This window comes from Aspergillus saccharolyticus, assembly GCF_003184585.1.
Source record: "Aspergillus saccharolyticus JOP 1030-1 unplaced genomic scaffold BP01scaffold_27, whole genome shotgun sequence".
In the NCBI taxonomy this organism is placed as follows: Eukaryota; Fungi; Ascomycota; class Eurotiomycetes; order Eurotiales; family Aspergillaceae; genus Aspergillus; species Aspergillus saccharolyticus.
The window spans coordinates 87,401-99,549 of record NW_020290637.1 but is presented as its reverse complement, the minus strand read 5'-3'; the positions used below and the strand labels follow the sequence as shown (position 1 = coordinate 99,549).

The 12,149-nt window shown below is 52.1% G+C and overlaps 5 protein-coding genes across 5 annotated transcripts; 3 read left to right on the top strand and 2 right to left on the bottom strand.

Annotated features, from left to right (window-relative positions):
• Positions 1-418: 418 nt before the first annotated feature.
• BP01DRAFT_384544 (uncharacterized protein) lies at positions 419-719 on the top strand (the record flags this gene model as incomplete). The annotated part of the gene is made up of 2 exons (XM_025577518.1): positions 419-511; positions 600-719. 2 exons carry the CDS (start codon positions 419-421, stop codon positions 717-719), a joined length of 213 nt encoding a protein of 70 aa, XP_025429325.1.
• Positions 720-2,008: 1,289 nt separating this feature from the next.
• Positions 2,009-4,194, top strand: BP01DRAFT_358600 (sugar porter family MFS transporter). The gene is made up of 3 exons (XM_025575474.1): positions 2,009-2,575; positions 2,643-2,899; positions 2,956-4,194. Exons 1-3 carry the CDS (start codon positions 2,246-2,248, stop codon positions 4,067-4,069), a joined length of 1,701 nt encoding a protein of 566 aa, XP_025429324.1. The 5' UTR covers positions 2,009-2,245; the 3' UTR covers positions 4,070-4,194.
• Positions 4,195-4,931: 737 nt separating this feature from the next.
• Positions 4,932-5,811, bottom strand: BP01DRAFT_367381 (putative GPI anchored protein; the record flags this gene model as incomplete). The annotated part of the gene is made up of 2 exons (XM_025576453.1): positions 4,932-4,962; positions 5,204-5,811. 2 exons carry the CDS (start codon positions 5,809-5,811, stop codon positions 4,932-4,934), a joined length of 639 nt encoding a protein of 212 aa, XP_025429323.1.
• Positions 5,812-8,159: 2,348 nt separating this feature from the next.
• Positions 8,160-10,530, top strand: BP01DRAFT_384541 (putative choline kinase; the record flags this gene model as incomplete). The annotated part of the gene is made up of 4 exons (XM_025577517.1): positions 8,160-9,064; positions 9,114-9,633; positions 9,684-9,827; positions 9,880-10,530. 4 exons carry the CDS (start codon positions 8,160-8,162, stop codon positions 10,528-10,530), a joined length of 2,220 nt encoding a protein of 739 aa, XP_025429322.1.
• Positions 10,531-10,598: 68 nt separating this feature from the next.
• Positions 10,599-11,929, bottom strand: BP01DRAFT_323396 (putative 26S proteasome-associated ubiquitin C-terminal hydrolase). Its single transcript, XM_025572793.1, has 3 exons — positions 11,844-11,929; positions 11,679-11,773; positions 10,599-11,586 (listed from the first exon to the last, which is right to left on the bottom strand). The coding sequence occupies exons 1-3, from the start codon at positions 11,883-11,885 to the stop codon at positions 10,761-10,763; spliced, it is 963 nt and encodes a 320-aa protein (XP_025429321.1). The 5' UTR covers positions 11,886-11,929; the 3' UTR covers positions 10,599-10,760.
• Positions 11,930-12,149: the final 220 nt, after the last annotated feature.

Here is a 12,149-nt window from a genome sequence, read left to right as displayed (position 1 = left end):
ACTCCGTACTTTGTGCTCGGACCGGTAGACAAGACATCCAACACCTCCAAATGACTAATCTTATCCTAAGCGAAGGCTAAGAAAGTAGTAGGGGAAAAAAACTATCGAGTAGACATATCAAATAATTGTCAATAGTCTTTCCCTTCCCCGGAAACTTATTTTTGGATTGACAGACGCACCTCTGCGAACCGCTTCTAATTGAGCCAGGGGGAAACGAGATGAGGGGCTATGTTAGTTTGCTTCAAAGGATATAATATCCGTAGCTACAGTCGTCTACTAACTATCTCCTCATCCAACTCGAAAACAAAATCCTTAGATCCCATCTACCTCTGCTCAGGGATATCAAAACACTATATAAACCTGTTCTTACCTGCCAATCCCAATCGACTTACTTCCGAGGTCCGCATACATCGTCAACATGAAGCCCGTCTATCTCTTGTCTGTCTTCCTCACCATGACGACGGCGGCTCCAGCCATGGAGGCAGGTGCGGCGGCTTTAGGCATGGAACAGGTACTATGTTTTTTTTTTCTTTTTGGCTTTCTTGAAAGTCACCCGTGGAGAGAACATTATGAGTACTAATAATGATCGATACACTTAGGCAACCGGAGGGATGGTACATGCTAGAAACGACGTCTCCACCACGGAGTTTGGAAGAAAAGTTGAGCAAGCCAGAGTGGAACAGCAGCAACAAGGACAACAAGGACAACGCCGGTATTAAATCGAGGCTGGTTGGTCGAGCGCGAGTGAGACTTTGGACAGAATGGGCGCCCTCAAATCGGGACTGTTGAAGTGTGCGATGTTGAATTGAAAAAGAAGGATCGGGCGTGCGGTAAGGCAGAGGCTGCCTAAATGGAGGAGGATCGAGAACCCAGCCTGGCCGGAATTCGCATTGGTGACCATTGGTTGTGGGCTTTTTCTGCATGACAAGGAGGTGCATCATGCACTTTATGATTGTTGTGGGGTTATAAGCGAGCTGAGGTGTTGCAATGAGCCAGTATTGCTTCGTTGCTTGTCCCGTTTCGGAGACATGCACAGGATGGCTGTGCGGGGATACCGGTTCCTGATTTTGCAAAGCTCGATTGTTGTCTTGTTGCATGCAATGACTTCTAGTTGCAGTCAATTGATCAGTTTTCTGGTTGCTTGAGCAGAATGAGTGATAGCAGAGAAGTAGGAGATGGCCATGCGGAAGTAGAATCCAAGGCAGGTTTTGTCTATCTATTCCCGAACTATAGACTTGGGCAATTTTGATAATGGCCACCTTCGACTAGAACTTTCGAGATGCAATCAGCGGCCTGATGCTGCGCGGCCTCGTTGGGAGCGAGCCCGATCTTGTTCAACCGAGATAGGTGCGACCCTTCTTGCAATAAGGAGATTCATGGACGCATACAACATGACCATTATCCATAAAGCTAGATCCATCCCCCTTCCTCGCTTGCATTTACCTGAGCAGCGGCTGTTTGTCTCCATCCACGACCCTTGCCACAGACCCCCCGGCTCACTGCCTCGAAACGGCTTTTCGGGATCGCCGAGTGTTCAATGGAATCGCAAGGAGTCATGATCCATGCTCCGCGACCTCCTGCTCAGAGCGGCAGTCGTGCCAAACGGCAATCTCGTACCATGGAAAACCGGGAGGGATCGGTCAAGCCACCTGATGCATGGGGCGCAAAGCAACCTGTCATATTGGTCTTGGGGACTGCCCCTCTGGGTAAATGACATAATATTAGACTTTACCCCAGATCCCAGCCGGCCGACATGATGAACGCGTAGACTGTCTCCGAGTCTGGGGTTGCAGCGGATTCAAAACTCAATCCACGGGATTGTTGCCCAACGGAGTTACATCCGGCCGCCAGAGCCACTCAGCGGCTGCGTTCTTCTTTCGCCGAGCCATGGATGACCCCGGCCGACACCCTTTCCCACACGTGAACAGCTGACATGGTCTCTCACTCCGGGGAAAGACCCCGGTCTCGATTAAGGACTCGAAACGAGCCAGCCTTGAGGGAAAGCAAATCGTCGTTGACAAGTACATTTGGTAGAAGAAGAAAAAAGAAAAGGAACACGGACATCCGTGACATCATGATTCATCATCATTATTATCATCACCATGTCCCATCTTGCAGGGCTTTCGTAAAGCTGAGATCTATATAACAGCATGGCTAGGCCGGTTACAGCTCGGCTGAAGGATGCCACCGATCTGTATCATCGAATTCTGATATAGTTCACAATAGCTACAGCACATAGCCAACAATGGTCTTCTCCAAGTTCAGGCGACCTGGAGCTAGGCCCGATACCTATCCTGCCGATGATCCCCAAGCCTCGGCGGATAGAACGCATTCCACTGCTCCTATCCAGGAAGCCAAGGAAGAGGACCTGGTTGACACGCCGATTCCGCTCCTCACATGGCGATCCTTCCTCATGGGCGTCTTCGTATCCATGGGAGGTTTTCTGTTCGGGTACGACACGGGTCAGATCTCAGGCTTCTTGGCAATGCCGAACTTCCTCCAACGATTTGGCGAACGGCATTCCAATGGTACATATTACTTCAGCAATGTCCGCTCGGGTCTTATTGTGGCATTGGTAAGAGCTCAGTCTCCTTGCCCCCCTGTCTTGCTCCCTAAGTCTGATGTGTTGGATTTCCATATAGCTGTCTATTGGCACTTTGATCGGCGCTCTCATTGCAGCTCCCATTGCGGATCGAATTGGTCGCAAATGGTCTATCAGCGCATGGTCTGCAATGGTGTGCGTAGGGGTCACGGTCCAGATCAGCTCCCCAACAGGGAAGTGGTACCAAGTGGCCATGGGTCGTTGGGTGGCGGGCCTTGGAGTTGGGGCTTTGTCATTGCTTGTACCGATGTACCAAGCTGAGACAGGACCCAGACACATTCGGGGCTCATTGGTCAGGTATATTTCGACCTTTGATACTAGTAAATCAGATTTTGAACTGATATCGCAAACAGCACCTACCAACTTTTCATCACCTTGGGAATCTTCGTCGCCAACTGCATCAACTTCGGTACTGAAGACCATCACAACACCAGCTCATGGCGTATCCCCATGGGAATCACTTACTTCTGGGCCATCGTCCTTGGCGTAGGAATAGCCATGTTCCCCGAGACCGTACGGTATGATTACCGACATGGGAAAGTTGAGCGGGCGACCGACACCATCTCTAAGATGTACGGCATCCCCCGCAACCACCGCCGACTGAAGGAAGAACTCGAAGAGATAAAGCAGAAGTACGACGAAGAGATGATGCGCGGGAAAGTGAGCTGGATCCAACTCTTCAGAGGCCCGCGCATGAAGTACCGGGTCGCGGTGGGGGTGGCTCTCCAGGCACTTCAACAGTTGACGGGCGCCAATTACTTCTTCTACTACGGAACCACTATTTTCCGTGGAGCTGGGATCAGTAACAGTTACGTCACTCAAATGATTCTGGGCGGGGTGAATTTCGGGACCACGTTTCTGGGTCTGTATCTGATCGAGAATTATGGCCGGCGGCGGTCGTTGATTGCGGGTGCACTCTGGATGTTTGTCTGCTTCATGGTGTTCGCTTCGGTGGGTCACTTCTCGCTGAATCAGCAGGATCCAGCAAGTACACACACCGCCGGGGTGGTCATGGTTGTGTTTGCCTGTCTGTTCATCTTGGGATTCGCTTCCACGTGGGGCCCCATGGTCTGGACGATTATCGCGGAATTATATCCGTCAGAGTACCGTGCGCGGGCCATGTCGCTAGCCACCGCCTCCAATTGGCTTTGGAACTTTTTGCTGGCCTTCTTCACGCCCTTCATCACCAGTGCGATCGACTTCCGCTTCGGGTACGTCTTTGCCGGCTGTCTGTTTTTGGCAGCGGGAATGGTCTACTTTACGGTGATTGAGGGTCGCGGACGGACCTTGGAGGAGATTGACACGATGTATGTGATGAAGGTGCCGCCGTGGAAGAGCTCCAAGTTCCAGTTTGAGGAGTTGACCCCCTACGATCGCCGCGGATCGACGGCAGAGAAAGCCGGTGTTGCGCATCTCCCCCATGTCGGGGATGGGCATGCGACTTCCTCCCACACGGCGGAAGTTTGATCGAATTGGATGCGTGAAGAGATCAGAGATTCGATAACAGGATGTATTGTTAATTCTTCTTGTTTCTTGATGAATTGTATGTATACTAGTACTTCGATGGTATGCAGTGTCTTTTTGGTGTGTCGCGCTTCGGTATTCCACTTACAACATAACTAGGCTTAGTAGTTAGCTTGCGACTACATTGACTACCTAGGTACATTGATACGTTATACTGTACAATTTTCGCAGATAGACCAATCCGGTGCTAGGAACTGGAAGTGTGACTTCCAACAGCAGCGCGCAATCAAGAACTCCCTGGCCATCTAAACACATCTATCCTTACAACTGGATGATAGTGGTGCTTGAAATCCCGAACCTAGACTCGGGGTGCTACGAACGTTACACAAGAGGACGCTATACCGCGATCCATGACCGGGACATCATCTGCATCGTTCCCTACTCCTCACCCTCATATCACAGGCCACAATGCCTCCCAGCGCATACCAGCAAAGGCAATGTGCGAGCATCTACATATCTCGATAAGTTTACACACCGAAGGGTGGGAGCCGCGGACATCGTCACGAATTCGCCGTCTCGCCGAGAAGATTCGCATTCGAGGGGGGGTTTATACTCTCAGCACGGTCACATGATGTTGCTCTGAAGAGGAAGCTGCAAGAGGCGGCCAAGGGGCGGGACGGTAAGAGTTCGCTCCTGGGCTCAGCTCAGCTCGGAGCTGCTCCTTCCGCATTGGGTAGGATGGGTGACGCCGGGACGGACAGAATAAGTACGCGGACTCATGAGCCTAGGCGCTATACAGTAGGCACGACTCTAGACCCTTTTACATTGGAGAGGGGATCAGGCGACAACTACATGTGTGTATTACTCAAAAGCCAATGGAAAAAGAAACACCGGTTCTATAAAAGTGATTGTTATGTATGAGAACCAGATGAAGGATAATGATCGCGATGCATTGAGATAAGAGGTACTGTATGAACAATGAAATGTTGAATGGGACGGATCATGTACGGCCTGCCAAGAAAAGAGAAAAGAGATAAAAAGCAGAAATTTGATCATCTAACCATCTCCTGGGAAAAGAAAAGGAGACAAAAAAGCGCAAAAGTGTAAGATCCTTCTTATGCCATCCCAGCATCTTACAACGCAGCCATCACACCCAGAACACCCGCGACCCCGGCAATGCCGTAACCCAAGACAGCAGCGGGGGTAGCCTGGACACCTGCGCCCGCGGAGCTGGAAGTCGACGCGGTGCTACTGCTGCTGCGGCTACCCGAGCTCGAGTGCTGGGTCGAATCGGCACTTTTGCCAGTCGAGGTGCCGGTGGTGGTGAAAGTGGTACCGGTAGTGGTGGCGGTCGCCGTAGACACGGTCACGGTGTTTCCCCCAGAGATAGTCGAAGTGGCCGTGGCCTCGCCGTTGGTGCCGGTGAGAGTGGTCAGATCATCCCAACGCGAGGAGGCTTTCGAGGCAACGTCCGAGGCCTGGGAACGAGCATCTGAGGCAACCGACTGGCCCCAGGACTCGGCGTTGGAAGCAACCGATTCTCCCCACGAGCGGGCGTCGGAGGCGACTGCCGCACCGCCCGTCTCGGCGGAGCTGGCGATGGAGGTGGCGGCGTTCTCGGCCCCGGAGACGGCGGTTTGCGCAATGCCCTCGGCGTCGGAGACAATGTTATCAATAGCGTCGGGCGCGGAGAGGGCGGAGGTGGTGAAGAGGGCAGTGGTCAGAAGGAGAGTCCGGAGTTGCATGATGACTTTTTCTTTTTTGGGAGAAGATGATATGTGTTGGTATGATTGAGAGCGAGAACGAGTAAAGGAGTTTCAAGTTATACTTAGTAGAATATTTAGGCAAGTCAATTGAAGATAAGAATCACTGATGCAGTAGCAGTGAATGAGCCCGGGGTATAAGTACTGTATGTATGTCTATGAGAGAGTAGAGCACAACAGCATAATGCCAAACGAGACGAAGGCCAGCAATTTATAACACCGGCAGATGCGGCATAAGATGGGTACACAAAACTCATGAACTGAAATTTGGGGATCGTCAGTCCCCTGAGGGTCCGTCCCAGTTTCGTCCCAGTTCCAACTGTTGCCCGACAGTTCCGATCAGTCAGATTCTTCAAGGGTTAAGAATAGCATCCATTCACAATGGCACTGCCGTCCCAAGCCACCGTGGCTTTCGATTTTACTTCTCGGACTCAAACGGAACGGCGAGTGGAAGTCTGGGGGCAGTTCAACGAATCCCCGTATATCGATGCCGATGGATGGACATGAGATGCGGCTCAGCGACCCACTACATCTGCCCTCCAGTGGCTGAGCGAGGTACGCGGTGCTGGAAATGTCGATGCCTAATTACTCAGCGTGCATGAGTCGAGCAATCACAACAGGTTACAGGGTCTGGCTGCCAGTGTCTGGTCAGACTCCGGTGGGCAACTGGTAGCGGATTAGGGACCCTTTTCCCCAACATTCTCCGCCTAGAGTCCGAGTGGATCACTCGCGGTGAATGCTGAAATGGCCGATGCAGTACCTGTTCCAGTTTGTGTACACGAAACTTTTCCACTGCAAGTACTGCCATGCTTCCAATGTACTCTGGAGTACGGAGTATGAAGAGTACTTCGAGATGCAGATCGACATCAGGTATTCGCCAGGCTTGACGTGCCCGGCTCCTGGTTTACGGCAGATAAGGCTAAGGCCCATGCGAGCCTACTGCAAGCGTCTGATCCCACTTTAAATTGAAATGATAGCGGGATCTTGGCAGTCTCAGCCACGATATCACGAACACTCCCTCACAGTTATAAACAAGTCCACATAGCGGTCAGACTATCCCCGGACGCAGCAGGCACCTGTCTGTGTCCATTGCTTCTGGCCGAGAGTGCGACCCATCTGTTACCTGGGAGGCTTCGAGCTGGAGAAAGGGAGACTAAGCAAGCAACATCTATGGGGAATTGTTGAGCAGATGTCGTGTACTCTCCCGCGTTGCCTACTCATTCCAGTGATGGTCACTAACAGTACTCCGACGAAGTACAGTGTGTAGTAGAGACTCCGTGGAACAGATTCACCGCCGAGTTGATGTGTACTGATGGGCGGAAGTGGCAGGTCACCTGAGGTTCTGACCTCCCTCTCTTTCTCTCTCACACGCACACACACACACACTTTTCCGTTTCCACAGCCGCTACACATCGTCATTTGCCACTCGCTTGGTTTTCTTTTGAATCTCACTCCTTCGACATCATTGATGATTGTTTGGTATCTGTATACCATCTATCTAGTACTTATACCGTTTTCGCATAACAATTGCTGCCATCCATCTTCAACTTTCTCTTCATCCATTTCTCTTCATCCATTTCTCATTTTTTTCCTTCTTGAATCACATGTGATTGTGGTTCCCCCAAGTGGAACCCGCATCGAGTTCATCCGCCGACCGTACTTTTCGAGCCAACTGCTGAAAGTGAACGGTATCTTTATCGCTCCACCCCCCACTTGGTCGCCCTCCCTTTTCTTTGCGATTCTGGTCAAATTCAACAGTTTTCCCGCCATTGTGTCAATTCCGTTTAGAACTTCTTCCCAAAGGTAATTCTCCGGGATACTCTCCCGTACTTCAAACTCCATTCTTGGCCCGTCCCAGAGCTCCAGTGTCCCTTGAGGGTCTACATGTTTTATAGTATGGATCTCCCCAGAATTTTGAGTTTTCAAACATGAACTGACAGCATCCCGCAGATTGACGCGTGGTTCGACCAGCTTTCATCCCTGTGATCGGACATCTTCTCTCACAGGCGGTGATTGATCCGCTCCTTTGGGGTCGTTCTTCTTGATAATGCCCTCTTTCACCGGCCAGACTTCTGAATCTGGTCCTGACTATGATGGTAGGTCTGAGTCTGAGTCCACTGTCTCATCTCTTTTTTGGATTGCGCCTTTTCTGTAGCTGTAGGTTTCTTGAAGCCTTGTTCCTGTATCGAATTTCTGTATAGCCCACTGCGACCTCCATCACACTCTCGACCATTCTCGGCAACATTCCCTTTGCGACTTTCACTGGCTTCGCTGTTCTGCCACTCGATGTTGATGGGTTCTGACCAATTGTCCAAGGGCCTCAACCGATTATGGGAACGGGTCTGAACGTGGCGTTTCAGAGACGTCGTCAGACACCCGGTCAATCGGATTCTGCAACTTCCTCGGAATCATGCCTTCTTCGACACCGGGCCCCGGTGGCTAAGAAAGCGACAGCTCGCCCTCCGATCAATCCAGCGACCTCTCTCAGTAGCCAGACTTCCAGCAACCTCACCGAATCTGCCATACGCGACGAAAAGGATCCCAGTATCAAGTACAGCGAAGAAGATTCGCAGAATAGCCTATACAGCCAGGTGTGCGAATGGCTTCAACATGAGAAATCCAAGCGCGGCTGTGATTACTCACTAGGGTCCGGCGTTCCGGATGAAGCAGCAAACGGGGGTCAGGTTGCAGGCAGCAAAAGCACCGGCAACTCAGTAGAGGAAGCGTCGTCTTTGGGCGCCCAAATCCCAATGGCTCTCGACAAGCTCGAAAAAATCTTACTCCAGTACGCTGCTTCGCGACAGGATAATGGTGCCGTACGCCGGCTTCGACGCCATCGATCTAGAGGATTACGGAGAGGCTCAGCTTCGGAGTCGGACTTTTCCGACCTGGATGTCGCTGCTCCAAGTGTTGATGTTGTGTTGGATAACTCCAAGACTCTAGCCTACAGCGGCGGTGGTGCAGAGGACGACGAAAGCGAAGATGGGACCAATAGCCGCTATGCCAATGACAGAGAAGCTTGGACGACTTTCAAGACTGAGATCCTCCGCCTTGCCCACACTTTGCAATTCAAGGGGTGGCGAAAACTGCCTATGGATTCTGCTGTTGACATTGAAGTTATTCGACTGAGCGGTGCTTTGACGAATGCGGTGTATGTGGTGAACCCGCCGCAGAACATTACAGTCCCGAAAGCCGAAGATGGCTCCTACTCCTTGGTCCCTAGAAAGCCCCCTCCGTAAGTACCTCATGTTCATAGACAGAGGACAAATTCTGACTTGGAACAGCAAGCTTCTGCTGCGCATCTATGGTCCACAGGTGGATCACCTGATTGACAGAGAAAATGAGCTCCAGATTCTGCGCCGCCTAGGCCGCAAGAACATTGGTCCTAAAGTGCTCGGCACATTTCAGAACGGTCGTTTCGAGGAATATTTCGAAGCGCGTCCTTTGACACCACAGGAGCTTCGGGATCCTCTTACGATGAAACAGATCGCCAAGCGGATGCGAGAACTTCATGACGGGGTGGAATTGTTAGCAGAAGAGCGTGAAGGGGGCCCAATGGTTTTTAAGAACTGGGATAAATGGGTTGATCGCTGTGAGCAGGTCACCAATTGGTTGGACAAAGAAATCCGCTCCGAGCATAACGCCAGCATATCTGCTTCAGAACCATGGCGTCGGCGTGGCTTCGTCTGCGGTGTTCCCTGGCCAGTTTTCAGAAAGGCGGTTGACAACTATCGAAAGTGGCTAATCTCCAGTTGCGGCGGAATAAAAGCTGTCAAGCAGCAATTGGTCTTTGCGCATAACGATGTAAGCCGACTGTTTGTCAAAATCTCAAATTTATGCTGACTCAGTGCAAGACACAATATGGCAACTTGCTTCGAATGGAACCAAGCCGAGAATCGCCCCTGCTTCGTCCTGAAAACAAGCACAAGCAACTCGTGGTTATTGATTTCGAGTACGCTTCAGCGAATACCCCAGGGTTCGAATTTGCTAACCATTTCGTGAGTACACTCAAGCGCCTTTGGTCATCTTCTTACTAACCAGCACCGTCAGTCCGAATGGTGCTACAATTATCACGATGCGGAAAGACCTTGGGCATGCAACAATATGGAATACCCAACCGTGGAACAGCAGCGTCAATTCATCAGTGCCTACCTTAGTCATCGACCAGGTTTGCGTGAGCAGGCCTCTCCATCAATCACCCCTTTGATGCGGGCAGGTACTTCTAACACAACCACCCTCGCGCCGTTGAGTCTCGATGCCGGTCCAGATATGGACATGGTTGCCCGCGTTGATATTGAAAAAGCGCATGCGGACGGTGTAGAGGCAAAGATCCAAGGCCTCATGACGCAGACGAAGCTCTGGCGTGTCATCACGTCCGCCCAATGGGTGGCATGGGGAATTGTACAAGCCAAGGTCCCTGGCATGGAGGAAGGTATCAAGACAGATGTCGCGGCGTCTAACGGTCAAAGTCATTCCGTTGATAGCAACGGCGCACACGCCCAGACAACGACTGATGCAGCCGTCCCGACTCCTCCTGTGGACGCGGATGTCGATGAGGCGGACGAATTTGATTATCTCGCGTATGCCCAAGACCGCGCCATGTTCTTCTGGTCCGACCTCTTATCAATGGGATTTGTACAGGAGGATGAACTACCGATGCCTATGGTTGAGAAAATCAAAGCACGGATCATAAAGTACTAGCTGGCTTTGCCTCAAGGGTTACGATCGAGACAGGCGCCGGGCTGACATGAATAACGAAGCGAAATTCTCTTCCGCCACATGTTATTTTTATTTGTACTGTACATATACACAATCATACCTACATAGCCAGGAGTATCATGACTGACTCTAAATCGACCTCAACACAAAGGAGGCGTACGTAGACGGGGAAATTCCATCTGCTCTAGATGACGCAAAGAGAAGTGGCCGTTTTACCTCCGCATCAACTTTCTCTGCGTCTCCTTCTTCGCCCCCTCGACCCACTCATCATACTTACCTTCTTGCTCCTTCATCGCCACCACCCCCTTCATGACCTCACCAATGAAGCCCACGAAGTTCGACTTCCGGAGCGTGTTCTCCCACGCCCAGGCTCTCCGCTTGCGCTCTTCGGTCTCCAGCGCCTCGGCGTCGCCGAACTCCCGGGCCCGGACCCGTAGATCCCGACACACGGCCATCAGATTGAACCGCGTCTCCCCTTCAGGATACCGGGCGATGCGCTGCTGGATCACGCCGATGACCTTCTCAGGGAAGTCCTCGGGGGTACAGTCCCCGTGGGAGATGGGGTGCGGCTGCAGCCCGTCCAGCTCATACAAGCGGCCGTTGACCGGGGTATAGGCGATGAAGTGGTAGACGTCCCCACCTTCCTCGTCCTGGTGCGGCCGGGCGGTCTCGTCGACGAAGGGCGAGGAGCGCGCGAAGGCGTTGTGGGCGGTGCGGATGGGCTCGCTGTTCGAGAGGGCCTCGCCCAGCAGGTCCGGCGGGAAGCCCGTGGTGAAGTCCTTGAAGGCGCGCAATTCGGGTCCGATGGCGATGGCGGGTGTCGTCGAGGACGAAGAAGGTGAATCGTGGTTGAGGATGACGGAAAGGATGGCCTGCGTGCCGCAGGCGTTCTGGATGGTCTGGTTGGCGAAGAAGAGGCTGGGTGGAGGTGAGGTGTCGTAGGTTCCGGAGGCCGGTTGGGAGGATGAGGATGTCGTTGTCGTTGCGGAGGGTTGTTCGCGGACCCATTTGAAGAGGAAGATGACGCCGTAGACGGGGCTGTGTTGGTGGATTTGAGAGTTAGTGGAAATGGATGTGTGGTGGTGATGACCTCTGCAGAGATTGGGTCTTCGATGTGGAGACGTCTGTACCTTAATGAGCGGATTGTGTCGGCATCTAACGAGATGAGTTCTTCGAATTGCACATCTTTGACACCCAGGTTCTCGATGAGGGATGTGAAGACGCCCTGTTGCGGATGGATTGGGTTAGCGCGCTGCCTTGTCGATTGTATCTTTTAGTGTCTGGGGTTGACATACCTCGTCGGATTCAATGGTGCTCCAGCCTCCGCCTTCGGACATGATGAATCTCCTGTAATTATTGAGGGGTTTGGAGAAGCGATAGTAAGCGGATTGAGTGTAAGTCTCGGGCAAGCTTGGATTGTGACGCCAACCCATCATCGGAGCTGTGTTTGCTTGGGGTGCAAACAGAAAACGACCCGCCGCCGGGTGATGATCGATTTACCTCATTAGGACTAGGCTTCTCCAAAGGTAAGCTTTTAGGCTGGACGTAGGACGTACTACTACGGAACACGGAGTACGGAGTATCTAGTAGTAATTAGTGTG

What these genes read in the sequence shown, in the direction of transcription:
- BP01DRAFT_358600 (XM_025575474.1), top strand. Translation starts at nt 2,246, where the DNA reads ATGGTCTTCTCCAAGTTCAGGCGACCTGGAGCTAGGCCCGATACCTAT. An exon ending in CGGGTCTTATTGTGGCATTG is followed by an intron (nt 2,576 to 2,642) that starts GTAAGAGCTCAG and finishes ATTTCCATATAG; the next exon opens with CTGTCTATTGGCACTTTGAT. An exon ending in ATTCGGGGCTCATTGGTCAG is followed by an intron (nt 2,900 to 2,955) that starts GTATATTTCGAC and finishes TATCGCAAACAG; the next exon opens with CACCTACCAACTTTTCATCA.
- BP01DRAFT_323396 (XM_025572793.1), bottom strand. Translation starts at nt 11,885, where the DNA reads ATGTCCGAAGGCGGAGGCTGGAGCACCATTGAATCCGACGAG. An exon ending in GCACCATTGAATCCGACGAG is followed by an intron (nt 11,774 to 11,843) that starts GTATGTCAACCC and finishes CATCCGCAACAG; the next exon opens with GGCGTCTTCACATCCCTCAT. An exon ending in GACACAATCCGCTCATTAAG is followed by an intron (nt 11,587 to 11,678) that starts GTACAGACGTCT and finishes CCACCAACACAG; the next exon opens with CCCCGTCTACGGCGTCATCT.